The 14,261-nt window shown below is 34.4% G+C and overlaps 2 protein-coding genes across 2 annotated transcripts; both read right to left on the bottom strand.

The window, feature by feature from the left end:
* Positions 1-176: 176 nt before the first annotated feature.
* On the bottom strand, positions 177-2,421 carry LOC111019649 (pentatricopeptide repeat-containing protein At3g04130, mitochondrial). The gene has a single exon (XM_022296046.2). The coding sequence runs from the start codon at positions 1,842-1,844 to the stop codon at positions 366-368; it is 1,479 nt and encodes a 492-aa protein (XP_022151738.1). The 5' UTR covers positions 1,845-2,421; the 3' UTR covers positions 177-365.
* A 2,024-nt stretch (positions 2,422-4,445) lies between these two features.
* LOC111019797 (putative ABC transporter C family member 15) lies at positions 4,446-10,722 on the bottom strand. Its single transcript, XM_022296256.2, has 10 exons — positions 9,495-10,722; positions 7,981-9,410; positions 7,748-7,834; positions 7,052-7,654; positions 6,783-6,947; positions 6,214-6,508; positions 5,563-6,083; positions 5,425-5,488; positions 5,089-5,328; positions 4,446-4,925 (listed from the first exon to the last, which is right to left on the bottom strand). Exons 1-10 carry the CDS (start codon positions 10,372-10,374, stop codon positions 4,789-4,791), a joined length of 4,422 nt encoding a protein of 1,473 aa, XP_022151948.1. The 5' UTR covers positions 10,375-10,722; the 3' UTR covers positions 4,446-4,788.
* Positions 10,723-14,261: the final 3,539 nt, after the last annotated feature.

Raw genomic sequence — 14,261 nt, 5'->3', positions numbered from 1 at the left:
TGCGCAAGTACAGTCATGCTTTTCCTACCTTCATGAGATTTGTTACTCATAACTCATTTGTTAATATTCCTATTTCTCGTTGTAAAAAAATGTTCTCAAAATTTGTGTAGAAATTTTAAAAGCAACAAGTTTCTTATTCTTGTTTTCAATTTTTTTTTAAATAGAGATAAAATGCATACATAAGATTTTGAACATTTATTAATAACAAGAAATAAGGAATAATTACCAAATATGTTTTCATTTCTTTTTTCAATAAAGAGAAAAAAGAAAAAAAAAACAAGAAAAATTATCCAAAAAATTATGTTTTTCTGGATGGAAAACGAGAAACAAAAATGTTACCAAAGAAACGCGGGAGAAGGTCACAATTACAATTTCTTCAGGATACCTTCAATCCTATCAGCAACTTCATCCATGTTCTTCTGCTTAACTTCATCCAAAAGCAGTTGACATGTAAGGTACCTTGGCTTTATATCCTGACCAATCATCTTCTCAAACAGCTGGTAAGCCCACTCACACTTATTTGCTCTACAAAGGCCATGAATCAGAAGGGAATATGTTGATATATCAAGACTTAGATGATGTTTATTCATCATCTCATCCAATAACTTACTCAGAATATACTCTGTTTTTCCAGTTCTAAAGCAGGATTTAAGTAATGGGTAATATGTCTGAACATCAGGTTTACAAACCCCTGAATTCTCCATCTCCTTAACCAGTTTCATAGCCTTTTCTTCTCGTGCACCATGACAGTACATCGAAATCATCGAATTGTAGGTTGATGTATTCGGTAAAACGCCCTTGCTTGGCATTTCTACTTTGAATACGTGAATAGCTTCCCCTACTTTGCCCGCTCTCCCTAGCGTATGGATCAAACAATTGTAAAAAAGCGTATCGGGTTCACACCCAGCAGATTTCATTCTCTCAGCAATTTGCAGAGCTTCCTCAAACTCTTCTGACTTTGACAGTGAGCACATGATGGTGGTGTAAGTGATGATATTTGCTGGACACCCTTGAGCGTCCATTTCATCAAGCAATGCATAAACCTTACTAAAGTTGAAACGACGACAATAAAATAGGATGATCGTTGAATAGCTAATGACACACGGCCGATAACCGTGCCCCTTCATCTCTTGTAGTGTCCAATGTGCCTCATCAACCCTTTCAACTTTACACCAACCATGGATAAAAATGTTGAATGTGTTGGCATTTGGGGAAATATGCAATTTGAGATCCAAATATATCTGTCGAGCTTGCTCGACCTTCTTCTCTTTGCACAGAGTATCAAGCAACACATTCATAGATTCGGTGTTCTTCTCCAACCCAAAACTTCCCAAATCATCAAATGTCCTTACAGCACCTTCCCATTGCCCAGCACCAGCAAACCGCCGCATCGCCTTAGCTACGGTATTAAGCGTCACGAGATGGGCTTCCTTCATTTCTTCTAGCATACCTCTCATCTTGACCATTTGCTTTGTTTTGCCCAATGTATCTATTACAATGTCATATAACTCTGGCGTGTGCTTGAATCCAGAGCGTGATTCTGCCCATCTGAAAACACCCAAGGCAGACTTCCAATCATCTTTGAATCGTTGGAGCAGCTTGTAAACAAGTTCATGGGAAAATTGTATGCTGTTACATGCTTGATCCTGCAAGAGAGATTGGAAAACTTCATCCTCACTGCATCCAACCCGAACTTTAGAAATTACCAAGTCAACATCAGAAAATTTCGCAGAAGACAGGGTATGGGAACAGCTTCGAAAGGATAGATGAAAATAGGCAAAGGGTATATGACGATCAAAAACACCACAAATGCTCTTAACAGTCTTCTGAACATGCAATGACATGAAGCACACCAGCTGAAGAAAAGCCAAAATATAACTCACCCCAGTGCCCCCAAAAGGGGAAAAGAAAACAAACAAACTTGGGTTTATTTTCTTCTTCCCGACTGATTGAGGAGAGACGAACTCAGCAAGAAGAAAAACCCTAGGGTTGAAAATCGCAATAGCCACGATTGATGATGATACACTAAAATCCGTGCATCTGGGGAGGTCGTAGTCCACTTTCAAGCAATTGATCGCCAAATGGAAGCGGTAGACAGGCGAATTAGGAATTCACGGAGGAAGAAAATAATAGTGGTAGAAAGTAAAAGTGTGAGCTTTTCGTCAATAAGTAAGAAAGCAAAGGAATTCTTGAAATAAGAGTTCCAACTGTTTTTACAGACTCAATTTCGAAGTAGTGAATTCAGAAACTAGGGTTTCCACTCAGAAAAAAAAAAGAAGCTTCGAGACTTCGCGGCGGAGTGTCGGCGAGGGAGAAGAGTAGGTTTCAGAGAATATCGCGCTCCGACTCCGACAAGGGCGAACCGCCGGAATAATCAAATGTAATTCTTATTTTTAATCGACATGTCGTTTTACAAGACGATCTAACAACGAACATAGCCAACGACAAATATCATTCAATTTTTTTTTCTTTTTTTTTTTTGTGACATTTTCCATTTTACTTGAAATATTTGTGATTAGGAAAAATATGATATCATTAGAAAAACATGTCGTAAAAAACACCTCTAATTCTCTTCAAAGTTCAAACCATGGCAAGTTTAAGTGAGGAGTATTTTTTATCCTAGCAACAGCATTTTCAGTCCTCCTAAGAGTTGGAACCATCTGTATTTTAAATCTTTTAGTTGACATTAATATTATTAACTATACGATGATCATGCGATTATCTATTAAATAAATATTTGAGATTCATATAATGTTTTAGGTATCCATGTAGATGAAAATGTTAAAGTCTCGTAGAAATATCAATGAAAATATCAATAAAATATAACTATCAGTGGATATTTTTGTAAAAGTTAGAGAAATTAAAAACTAACAAATAAACGCGAGTATAGTTCAACAACAATTAGCATATATTTCCAACTAAAAGGTTGTGAGTTTGATCCTCCACCCACATATTGTACTAAAAAAATTAACAAATAAACATTTTTCTATTTCTAAATAAGATAAAAATGATTAATATTAATGTTATCTATATATTAATGATATTTTGTTAATATTTTTCATTTTTTTTCATTTTTTTTAATATGATGGGAATATCGATTTATCCCTTATGTCAATGTCGAAACCCATGGATACGTCTGTATCAATGGACATGTCTACGTATCGACAAATAGATATATATATATCAACGGGTATTTATTAAATATCATAGATACGTAGTGGGAAAAAAACAAATAGCTACTCGATAAAATCTATAATTTAACTATTTTTTATAAAAATATTAACCGTCCAATATTACAACCAGGGTTCAAAATGTCGAGAGACACGTCGACATCGACAAAGGGGGGAAAATCGACTTTTCCCCCCATGTGGTGGACATGTCGAAATGTTGACTCAAATTTCGACATGTCTTTTTTTTTCCTCTTCTTCTTTAAGGTTATTTTATTTTCATTTTCTTCCTACTATGCCACTATACTCTATAATTTCTCACAACCTCGATCATTGTAATCTTAGTCTGTTCAATGAAACATTTGAATTTTAATACTGTATAAAGTATAACTAATAAGATTTGGAATTTACTTTATTGATAATTTCTAATCCAATCTAGTCCTTACTTAATGAAATGTTGACATATATAAAGATTGAAATAATCTTAGAATTTTTTAAAAATAAAATATTATTATATACAAATAGTGGTGAAATATGAAATAGAATAGGTAACTTAATTAATACCAAAAAGATGATCTTGGAGGATCTAATACACCATCTTGATAACTTTGATATAAATTACAATAGTTCTCCCCGGTCATCTTAGACCGAAACTTAAATGTGTAAATTCAAATTTGAAAAGAGGAGTTGGTAAAAAGTAAACAGGTACAGAGTTAATTAGAATTTAGAAATGTGTTTGAAACTAAGTCGGTAATTATTTCATTTCCAAGTGAATCCTATTATGAAAAACACTAAAAAATAGTCAAAAGTTTACTTTACATATTCAAATAATTTCCATCAATATTCATTAAAGGAAAAAATCTTTTTTCGATGTCATTTTCATAAGTAAAATGGTCATATTCTTACATTTAATGATTAAAAGTGATTAATTAGGCTAATTAAGCTACAATTCAAGTTTTATTTGCTAATTCAAAAAATTTCCATGAATTTCCACAATTTCCATTATTTTTTTTCGAAATATCCATCGACATCGACATGTTCGTAAAATCGGGACCTCGATATTTTCATCGACATCGACATTTTGAACACAAAATATAGACATTTTCAATTGGGCTTTCTATTTCAAAATTGTTTTCTTTTTACTTTCTCCCTCTCTCATCTTGGTTTGTACCAGAGCATGGGAAAGATCAAGTAATATATAGCATGAGCTGCTCTGTGGCATAAAATTTTATTTTATGTTCAAAGAACTTAAGGGAGTGGAGATTTAAATCTGTGATATTTTGATCGATAATATATGTTTTGACCAGTTAAGTTATACTTTGATTGATGGCATAAAACTCTTATTGAAGTGGTCCTACGTAACACATTTGAATTACATTTAAAAAAGAGAATACTATGGTTAACACTAAAATCATTAGTAATGCCTTGTTTCTTCTATCTTATCAGCCTATAGTTAGAAAGCTTGTCAATGGTATTTGCTTGGATCTGCTATTGCTTCAGAGGATGAGTCTTACTTTACAGGACCTTCACCCTATGCAGTTAGAGTTAGCAGCAGTGGGCAATTGCTATCACTTGGCATCACCACCAAATATTTCCCTCCCATCTTTACACTTGATCAAAGTCATGAAGTTTGCATAGGGTTTGCATTCGTTTGTGAGTGATTAGATGATCTCCTCAAGAACTCTGCCACTAACTTCGAAAATGTAGAAGAACTGTTCCCGAGCAATCGAGACGGTGAATCGTACTCGATGACTTTGCCTATAAAAATGAAGCTCATATGAATTAGAACTTAGAAGGATATTATTACTACTCAAGTTACCAACTTTAGTTTTTATAATATACTCCTCAACTCCATGCATAAAGTCAGTTAGAATCCAGTTTTCAGAAGAAAGTTTTAAAGCAATGTCAAGAGTTGGCTTGCCTTCGTCAAGAACCAAAACCAAATCATTGTCGATAACTGTCGGTATCCGATGAGCTATGGTAATAACTGTACATCCATTTGTCTCCTCTCTTATTGTTTCCTGAATTATATTCTCTGTTGCTGTATCAATGGAAGCCGTTGCCTCATCCAACACAAGAATCCTACGCTTCTTGAGCAGCACCCTGGCCAAACAAACTAGTTGCCTCTGTCCAACACTCCAATTCTCTCCATCTTCAGCAACTGCAGCATTTATAGGCCAAGTACAAAAAAACATTTTTGAGTAGAGAATAAAATAAACTGGATAAGAACTTCAGAAAAACAGGATATTCCATCAACCTGGTGCTTCGAGAATCATTTGCTCCGTTCTGATGATCTCGGCAAACCGACACTTGTTGAGGACCTGAAAAATCAAGTTAAGTTTCAAGGAGTGTGTTAACTTTTCAATCTCGATGAAGAAGGCGCTCGTAATCTCACCTCCCAAATTTCTTGATCAGTATGTTGTTGTAAAGGGTCTAAGTTAGTTCTCATGGTTCCTTGGAACAATGTCGGGTCTTGTGGAATTATACCCAACCTGGACCTCAGATCATGTAGACCAATTTTGCAAATGTCAACTCCATCAATGAGAATCCTTCCTGCAGAGGGCTCTACCATCCTAAAAAGTGCTTGAATTAAGGTGGACTTTCCACTTCCTGTCCTGCCCACAACCCCAATTTTCTTCTTTTGTGGAAAGGTACAAGTGATCCCTTTGAGAATCACTGGAAGTTTAGGACTATATTGGACATGAAGGTTCTCAAGTTCTATCCTTCCCTCCTCTGGCCATTTTGGCATTGGCCTACAACCCTCGATCACCGGTGGTGCCTCAGAAGCAATGTTAGTAAACTGAAGAATTCTCTCAACAGATATCATTTTGTTCTCAACGTTGCATAGATTCCATATTACCCAAGCCTGAAGCACATTCATGTTCAAGCCATATGTGGCTGCTAATCCTGCTAAGCCTGTTGTAAGATAAACTAGTTGCTTAGGTGATGATGGAAATAATAGAATGTTAGAATGAAATAACTGATCAAGTGAAAGTTTTGGATGGCAACAACATCAACGGAGATAAATAATGTTAGGAGCGCTTACTGGGATCTATTGCTGACCTAGGAAGGGACACCAAGATGACGAGGGCAAGGAAGAAGACAATGTCGAAAAGAAAATTGATCCGTAGACACAACCATTCCATTGAAGTTGCATTGTGAAAAACCACACGAGAATAATCATCAACTAGATTTAGTATTTTCGTCAAAAAACGCTCCTCCTGGTTGAAACAACGGATAATCGTTGCACCTACTACCGTTTCAGAAAAGTGATGAAGAATTGGAGCTTTTCGAATCCCAACCATTCTAGCCAGTTCTCTAGCAGTACTAATGTAATATCCCTGCAAATGAAATTGAAAAATTTTAAGGAATTGAAGCTGATGAATTAATGAACAAAATCCTAGAACCACTTGCTGTTGGAAACCATATTTGAGAAACTGGAAGTATATGATAAAGGTTGCAGGACTAAAGAACTAACATATTCAGCATAGAATTCAAAGTACATCATATTGATGTGATGCTGCAGAATAGCAAATTCAAAGAACAATAGCTTTATAATTTTAGTGCAATAATGAAAAGCATATTGTAAACCAGAAGTGAGATATATGTTCTTGCCTGATACCATATGGAGATAGCAAGGACGACGAGAAAGAGGGGAAAAACTTGCCATGCAACCTTGGACATGAGGATGATGATACTTAACAGTTGAATTAGTGCAAAAGCCAGTCCTCCTAATCTATAAGGTATATCTGTATCTAAAGTGCTTTGATCAGTAGATGACTGCATCATAGAAGAAGATGAAAAAAAGGATTAAAATTGTTGACTGACACAATGAAAAAATTCAATAAAGGAGATGATAATGAACACAATAGTAAGGTACTAACCCTGTTGAGGATTTGGCTTGAAGGTTTGGCATCAAAAAATGAAATAGGTGAGGCAAAAACCGCTGTCACCATTCCAAGAAACATTCGCTGCGCAGTCTCGATAGCAATGGTTGCCATCACAACGGCCCTACCTAATATGAAGATGGAGCTCCCCCCTGACATCAAGATAAAAATCCCTATCAGCTGCTCTTTGCTGACCTTGCCTTCTTCTTCTGTTGCCCAAGCAATCCAATAATTGCTTCCCATCTGTAGGATCTGAAACAAAATTTGGCAAAGAAGGATGATAGGAACAAGAGCCCCTTTATAAGCAGACGTGATAAAGATTGAGTAGACACTCCATTTTACACGGCCAGTTTGGGTTTCCTCTTCTTGAGTTCTCACTGAAAGGGTTCCATTTCCTAGGGACTCAGAAAATTTTTCATCTAGAGCTTCTATCTGATGTATTTGACAAGGTCTTTCATGATGGAGTTTATCTTCTTTGAATGGCTTAACTCCATTTAGTGATCTTTTGTGTGCTGCAATGTGCCTTGAAAGTTCACCGTTTGGATTTGATATTAATTCTGCGTACTTTCCTGATTGAACAATATGACCATTTTTCATCACCTGCAAGTAAAAGCAGTCAAATGTGACACGAGGCAGAAAGGGTTAGTACTTTGTGATACTCCAAGGAAAGCAACAAAAAGTTCAATTACTTACCAGAACGAGGTCCGCAGCTTCTATGAATTCCAAGTGATGAGTAGCATATATGACAGTTTTACTAGACAAAAGTTGCAAAAGACATCTCTGCATTATCATTAAAGTTATGTGTGAAAATATTTTATATGGAGCATGATTACCATTCTACTGTTTCATTAAAGAAAAGACATGTAAAACTGTAAAAGAACATAAAAAGAATAAGACAACAATAAAAACAGAGAGATGATGCTTGCCTTGAACAAATGTGTTCCTGTACATGCGTCCACAGCACTAAAAGGATCGTCAAGGAAGTAAACATCTGCATCACTATAGACCGCCCTTGCCAATTGAATCCTCTGCTTTTGTCCTCCACTTAAGTTCATCCCTCTCTCTCCCAATAAAGTAAAATCACCATCCAACCATAGCTTGATATCCTGATTCAAAGCACAAGCTTCTAAAACATCTTCATAAAGATGTGTGTCCATTTCCTTCCCAAACAACACATTCTCTCTAACGGTGCCTGATTGGATCCAAGCACTTTGAGGAACATAAGCTTTAGTTCCATGTACCTTCATTTGTGTTCCCGAAATCTGTGGGATCTCGCCTAATATACTACAAAGTAGGCTTGATTTTCCTGAGCCAACTGACCCACAAACTGCAACCTTGTAACCTTTTGGTATCTGCATCTTCTCTACAACTTTTATCGTTGGTTTCTTAACATTTAGATCATTGGCTTCCCAAGAATAATCCCCCACCTCAATTCCAATCATGATCTCAGATCCACTGGAAGGAGGATAATAGATCTGCTTCCTTTGATCTTCTTCTCGAATGAACTCTTGGATACGATCAAGGGAAACTTTTGTTTGAGCAATCATGGAAATTAGCTCTGGTAGGTTATATATAGGTTCTTGTAGGATCCGAAAAGTAGCTATGGCTGATAGAACTGTACCTGCTGTTAGAGGAATTTTCATTATAATGCAGGCACCAAAGGTAACTACTGAAACTAAAGTTGGTGAAACCCAAAAGAGAAATGCTATAACTGAGCATGTATAGAGGTATCTCTTCAACCACCTTCTTTCTTCTTCCCTAAGTTGTAAGACCTTCTTAAAAAATGTCTGTTCCCAAGAATGCAGTTTCAAGACTCTCATGTTCTTAAGAGTTTCTGATGTCAATTTGATTCGAGAGTCTTTCGCATCCATTATATTTGAGTGTAGACTTTCTTGAACATTGGCCAAAGGTGTGTTGCTCACCATTATAAATATTGTGGCTAAAAGAGCAGTAATGGAAGGAGCAGCACCAAGGTTCCTATAAAGGATGATCAGGGCTAGAACTATTTGAACAGGAAGCAACCAAATCTTATGAATATACCAGGAGAAGTCTCCAACTCTTTCAACGTCCACATTGATTAAATTTATGATTTTACCATTACTTGGACCAGCAGCATTAATAGAAATAGACTTCTTGTAAATCATCACTGTAAGAGCTGCCCTTACCTGTATACCGACACGGTGAGTGCCGAAATACCACTGTCTTTGAGTAAGAGACTCCAATGTCTTTGCAAAGAAGAAGATGAAGGCAAGAATCAACCCATCACGGATGCTTGAGTTATCACCCTTTCCCAACAGATAATTCACAAAGTTGGTGATTAGAGAAGGCCCCATAAAGGATGCTAACGTGTTGAATCCTAATAAAAGTTTTTAACAAAGAGATTAGAGAAGAAAAGGATTTAACATAGAAGAATTCAAGTAGTGTAAGGAAGGAGAGGTACCAGCAAAAATTGCAGTTAAGACCAAGGATTTCCATGTGGCTAGAACTATAGCTTTAGGCAAGGAAGAAGACTCAATTTTCTTTCTCAGAAGCGATTCTTCCAACAATGAGGAAGCATATTCTGCCGTTTCAGATTGAGGTACACAAGGAACATGAGCTAATTCAAGTTTCTGACTCCTTCCTCTTTTAAAGAGCGGGTTCAGCCACCGGAATGTAAGTTGACTCCAGAATCCAGGACTGATGAAACCACCATCATCTTCAAAAGAAGAAGCATTCTCTTTTTGGAGCAATGATTCCTCAAAATCATTGTGTTTCTTGGAATAGTTAACAGTTAGTCCAGTGCAACAGATTATGAAAGACAAAGTGAAGGAAGCAAAATCTACAATAGTGGCTTTTGGAATAAAATGAGGGAACTCCATAGCTTTCAAGTGGGCTAGCAGGTAAATAATCGAACAACCAAAACCATAAAAACAGGAGAAAACCCACCACACCATTAGAATCAACGGCCATCTTTTGCCTCGATACATTCTATTTCTCCAGTAGAATGCAATCCCAGCGGCTAAAATCCACGTCATGGCAGAGATGGCTGATTCCCAGCAAAAGATTCTGCGATTCCAGTACTCGTAAGCAGCAAAACCCCAGTACAAAAATGGAACAATGGCATTACAGAAGATTGTAATACTGATTAGCCATTTAAACTCTCGAAATGCTCTGTTTCTCAAGTCATGGGATCCGCTCTCTCCTACCTCCTCTGTCCACTTGTGAAGAAAAACCCAACCCATCGACAATGCAAGAATAAACGTCGCATTAACGATTGCAGAAGTAATATCCATGGAAGCTGCTTCTAGAGCTCGAAAATACATGGTTTCCAACTTATCCATGCATTGAGAAGAAAACGAATAACTAGAGATCGCAATCTCAGTACGCAGAGACAGACCCCAGTAAATAAGCAGAATAACGATTTGAGAAAGCGAAATGTGGATTGAAATAGAAACAATAGATGGGGATAAATCTATGGAGTTTCAGAAGAAGAGAGAAATAGAACACTCCCGTGAAAATGGAAGCACGTGGGTCTTTCAAGAATGGCGATAAACTGAATAAAAATTGGATGAAAACCCGGTAGATTTATGGCAGTGAGCAGTGGGCATGTTCTTTATATATGGAATCGTATAAAGAAATGGCTGATTTCTGTCCCTTTTCAGACTGATCTTTGTCGTCCCCTCCCCCTGCTCTCTATCCCTTTCAGATTTTCCATTTTCACTGTAACAAGTCGCTAAATAAAAAAAAATATATATATATTTTTTTTATTAAAAAATTTCTCCTTCTAGACTGCAGAGAGAGAAACATTCGAGATGAATTTGTAAATTGTAATTCCAATGATGTCCTCATTATGACTCCATATCAAAATTATTCAATATCCAAAATCAATTTCATACTCGTTGTGCAAATATTTATTTTCATACGTACTCAAAACGGTAATATATTTATTTATTTTCATATTAAGATGTTCTACGTATAAGGAATGTAATTGGACCATTTGATGTACGTTATGCCATCATCAAATTATTATTCACATGGAATAAATACGTAGTTTTTTTTTTCCTTTTAACAAATTTTTCTGTAATGTAAATGGAAATCATAGTTGGACGAAAATGATTAGGAAAAAATTTCAATATATTCCTATATACTATTGGCTATTAATCCTCTCAAAATCTATTTATTGTTTTTTTCTTTTAAAGACATAAAATCATACAATAAATGGTGTGACTAAATTTTATTCACATATTAAATTTATTGGGTTAATTTCAACTGTTTAATTTTATCCAAATTAATTGTTAAATGGTTTATGAATCAATTAAATCAAACTATAAAATATCCAAAATCAAGAATGCTAAAATTTAGCCACAAATAACATACATAATAATACTCTTTGTGGCTAGGCTTAACATTCACAAAATAGCCTAAAATGTTGTAATTAATTGGAGGCATGAATTCATCATTTATTCAAATTAAAGGTTAAAATTTAAAATTTAAATTAAAGTTCATATACGGAACTAAATACACAAGTAAAAGTAAAAGTGAATAAATGAAATTTTTTTTTTCAGAAACTTTATCTGTAAGGTACTCCAATTCGGTGATGCCACGTGGATTGACAAAAAAAGTACGCGAGAATAAATGCGGGTCGATAGAAATAGAATAGGGAACGGCGGTGTAATCGAGGACGTAAAACCGCCGAGTTGGTGGGTCACGATTGGACGGAGTCGTGTGGCCAACCGTCACGAACCGGATCCAGTGCGTGGCGGCCGCGTGGATCCTGCGCACCAACCAACCCACGCCACAAGCGCCACTTTCAGCTTTCTTCAATTCTTCCAATTGCCAACATCCTTTGCTCTTCTTTTTTGGGGGCATTTTTCCCAATGAAAATTATAAACTCGGTTCTTGTGGCTCATTTAAAATTTGTTGATTCGGTCACCTGATTTTAAAATTTAACGAAAAGTTCAGAGTTTATGTTAAGTGGAAAAGGGAACAAAATAAGACAGTAAGAAATGATTTAAAGACGATAAGTAAGTTTAGCCTAACTATATAAATGAAATTAAAATTTTTCAAATAATAAGATTCGAATTGAACTAATAAAGTTTAATCAAGATGAAATATACATTGATGTATCTTATCATCTTTGTAATTGCTAAGTCGTGTGCTGATAAATTTTTTAGTTCAAATAAGGTGAAGTGATAGTTCAAGTATCTGGTTTTTCATTTAAACAAACTTTTTACTTGACTATATTATCAAACACCATAAAATTTTTAAATCGCTCTTCACCCCTCCAAAACTCATTCCTAAAATAATGTGAGACTTTACATTTATTTAATTATATATGTGATTTAAAACGTGTTTATTAAGAAGGGGTTTTTTTTTTTTTAATTCAGTAACAAACAGGTGGGTTGTTACAAATAATTGGAAAAACATTACATAAAAAGAATTGAAAAAGGAGAGGAAGAAAAAATGAACAGGCTGTCAAATATGACGGTTTATCCACTGCCACTTCCATTTGTTTTTTGAGCAATTTTTGGTGGGTTTGTATTGTATATACTTTTCTTATATAAAACAAAGAGTCAAAGACAGTGCCAAATTTACAAAACTTTATATTATATGAACACTCTCACTACCACAATTCTGATCTGATCTGATACCCCTTCTCTTTTGTAAATTACTCCACTTTATTTTGCACTAAAGACCAAAAGCTTATCCTCTCAGCACATTTTACCTCTTTTACCCCTGCCCGCCACTAATTCTTGTGTTTCTCTTCGTTAAGAGTGTGTTTCGGAGTGACGGTAGAATGATTGATTTTATAATTGATTTTTCAATATCACCGTGCAAATGATACATTAAAAATCAATTTAATGTGGTTTTAAATTTTTCTAAAATCAATTTTTTTAATTTGCAAAACATGACTACAAAAAAGAAGTGATTTTGACCGTGGAAGAGTAATTTTAGCGGTCGAATTAAAATCACTCCCAAACGCTATCATAAATATAGCCATCGATATATTCTCGTCACTCCCACGAACATGGTTTTAGATGGGTCAATATATGATTTTAACTCTCTAAATATACTCGAAGTAAAAAAAAAAAAAAAATCTCTAAATATACTCTTACAAAAAACCATATTGGCCACTAAGTTTCAAAAAGCAATCATTTTCAATCCTCTTAATACTCGCTTAGGTCAACCTAATTATATGGCTCAAATGCATACCTACCTTGACACATTAATAAATATATTCAAGTTATGCTATCATTTTATTGAAAGAAAAATTACATGACCAAAATGATTTATTTTCTAAAAGTTCAAAAGATTAAAATAAACATTTTGACTATGAAATAAATTGGTATCTTAGTATGAACTTTTTCCAAAAAAATATTTTTAAGGTGGTGAGAATTTTCAATCAAATTGTGTGTTGCTTTTGAAAATTCAAACTGAAATAAATAATAGCGTTGATTTCATGGATTTGACTTCTTTGAGGATAATTATCCTTTATTAAAGAAGAGACTTCTTCCTTTTCAACTTTGTTCGGTGATTACATTAGAATAATAAAATAATAAAAAGTCCCCAAAAGTATTATTTACTTATATCATAAAATTTAACATTTGACACATTCATCTCATCGTGAAACTATATCTTTTAAATTCAAGACTAGATTATCAACTTTATCTCGTAGCTAAAAAGTTTCATATTTGACAATATTTTTAGACACATTTACCTCATTCTAAAACAATAGCAATCATTTTTTCTCTTTAAGTCAACTATAGTAGTCTTTTTTTTTAATTCTTATTTTTATTTATGACTTCTTTTTAAGTACTTCCTTATAAAAAATGAATTCACTTCTTCATATATTAAAAATGAGATAACTAGTTAGTTAGATGATTATTTTTTTGGATATATTTATCCTTCATATAATTTTAAATTTTAAAACTTATCCTTAACAATAATAGTATATACTTTATTTATTTTTATTAAAAGTAAAATCAATCCCATTAAATTAAAAAGGTTCTTGACATTTTAATAAAATTTTAAAAATAGGAAAGCTTTTCTTTAAAATTTATGTTATATTTTAAAAATTGACTAAGATTTAAAAAATAGCCTTTAAAACAAAACGTGAAATTGCTATCAAATAAAGTCTTTAGAACATATGTTAAAAAAATAAAATTAAAATACATCACAAAGCAAGTGAAAGTTTTCAAGTTCACTAAATATTAAAAAATCAAAAAGA

The sequence above is a fragment of the Momordica charantia genome (genome assembly GCF_013281855.1).
Source record: "Momordica charantia cultivar OHB3-1 chromosome 9 unlocalized genomic scaffold, Mcharantia_2.0 BLBB01000009.1, whole genome shotgun sequence".
Lineage (NCBI taxonomy): Eukaryota > Viridiplantae > Streptophyta > Magnoliopsida > Cucurbitales > Cucurbitaceae > Momordica > Momordica charantia.
The sequence above is the reverse complement of the archived record's forward strand: the minus strand, read 5'-3'. Positions and strand labels throughout refer to the sequence as shown.

What these genes read in the sequence shown, in the direction of transcription:
- LOC111019649 (XM_022296046.2), bottom strand. Translation starts at nt 1,844, where the DNA reads ATGTCATTGCATGTTCAGAAGACTGTTAAGAGCATTTGTGGTGTTTTT.
- LOC111019797 (XM_022296256.2), bottom strand. Translation starts at nt 10,374, where the DNA reads ATGGATAAGTTGGAAACCATGTATTTTCGAGCTCTAGAAGCAGCTTCC. An exon ending in TAGGTCAGCAATAGATCCCA is followed by an intron (nt 6,084 to 6,213) that starts GTAAGCGCTCCT and finishes ATCTTACAACAG; the next exon opens with GCTTAGCAGGATTAGCAGCC. An exon ending in GGTTTTGGTTCTTGACGAAG is followed by an intron (nt 4,926 to 5,088) that starts GCAAGCCAACTC and finishes TCATTTTTATAG; the next exon opens with GCAAAGTCATCGAGTACGAT.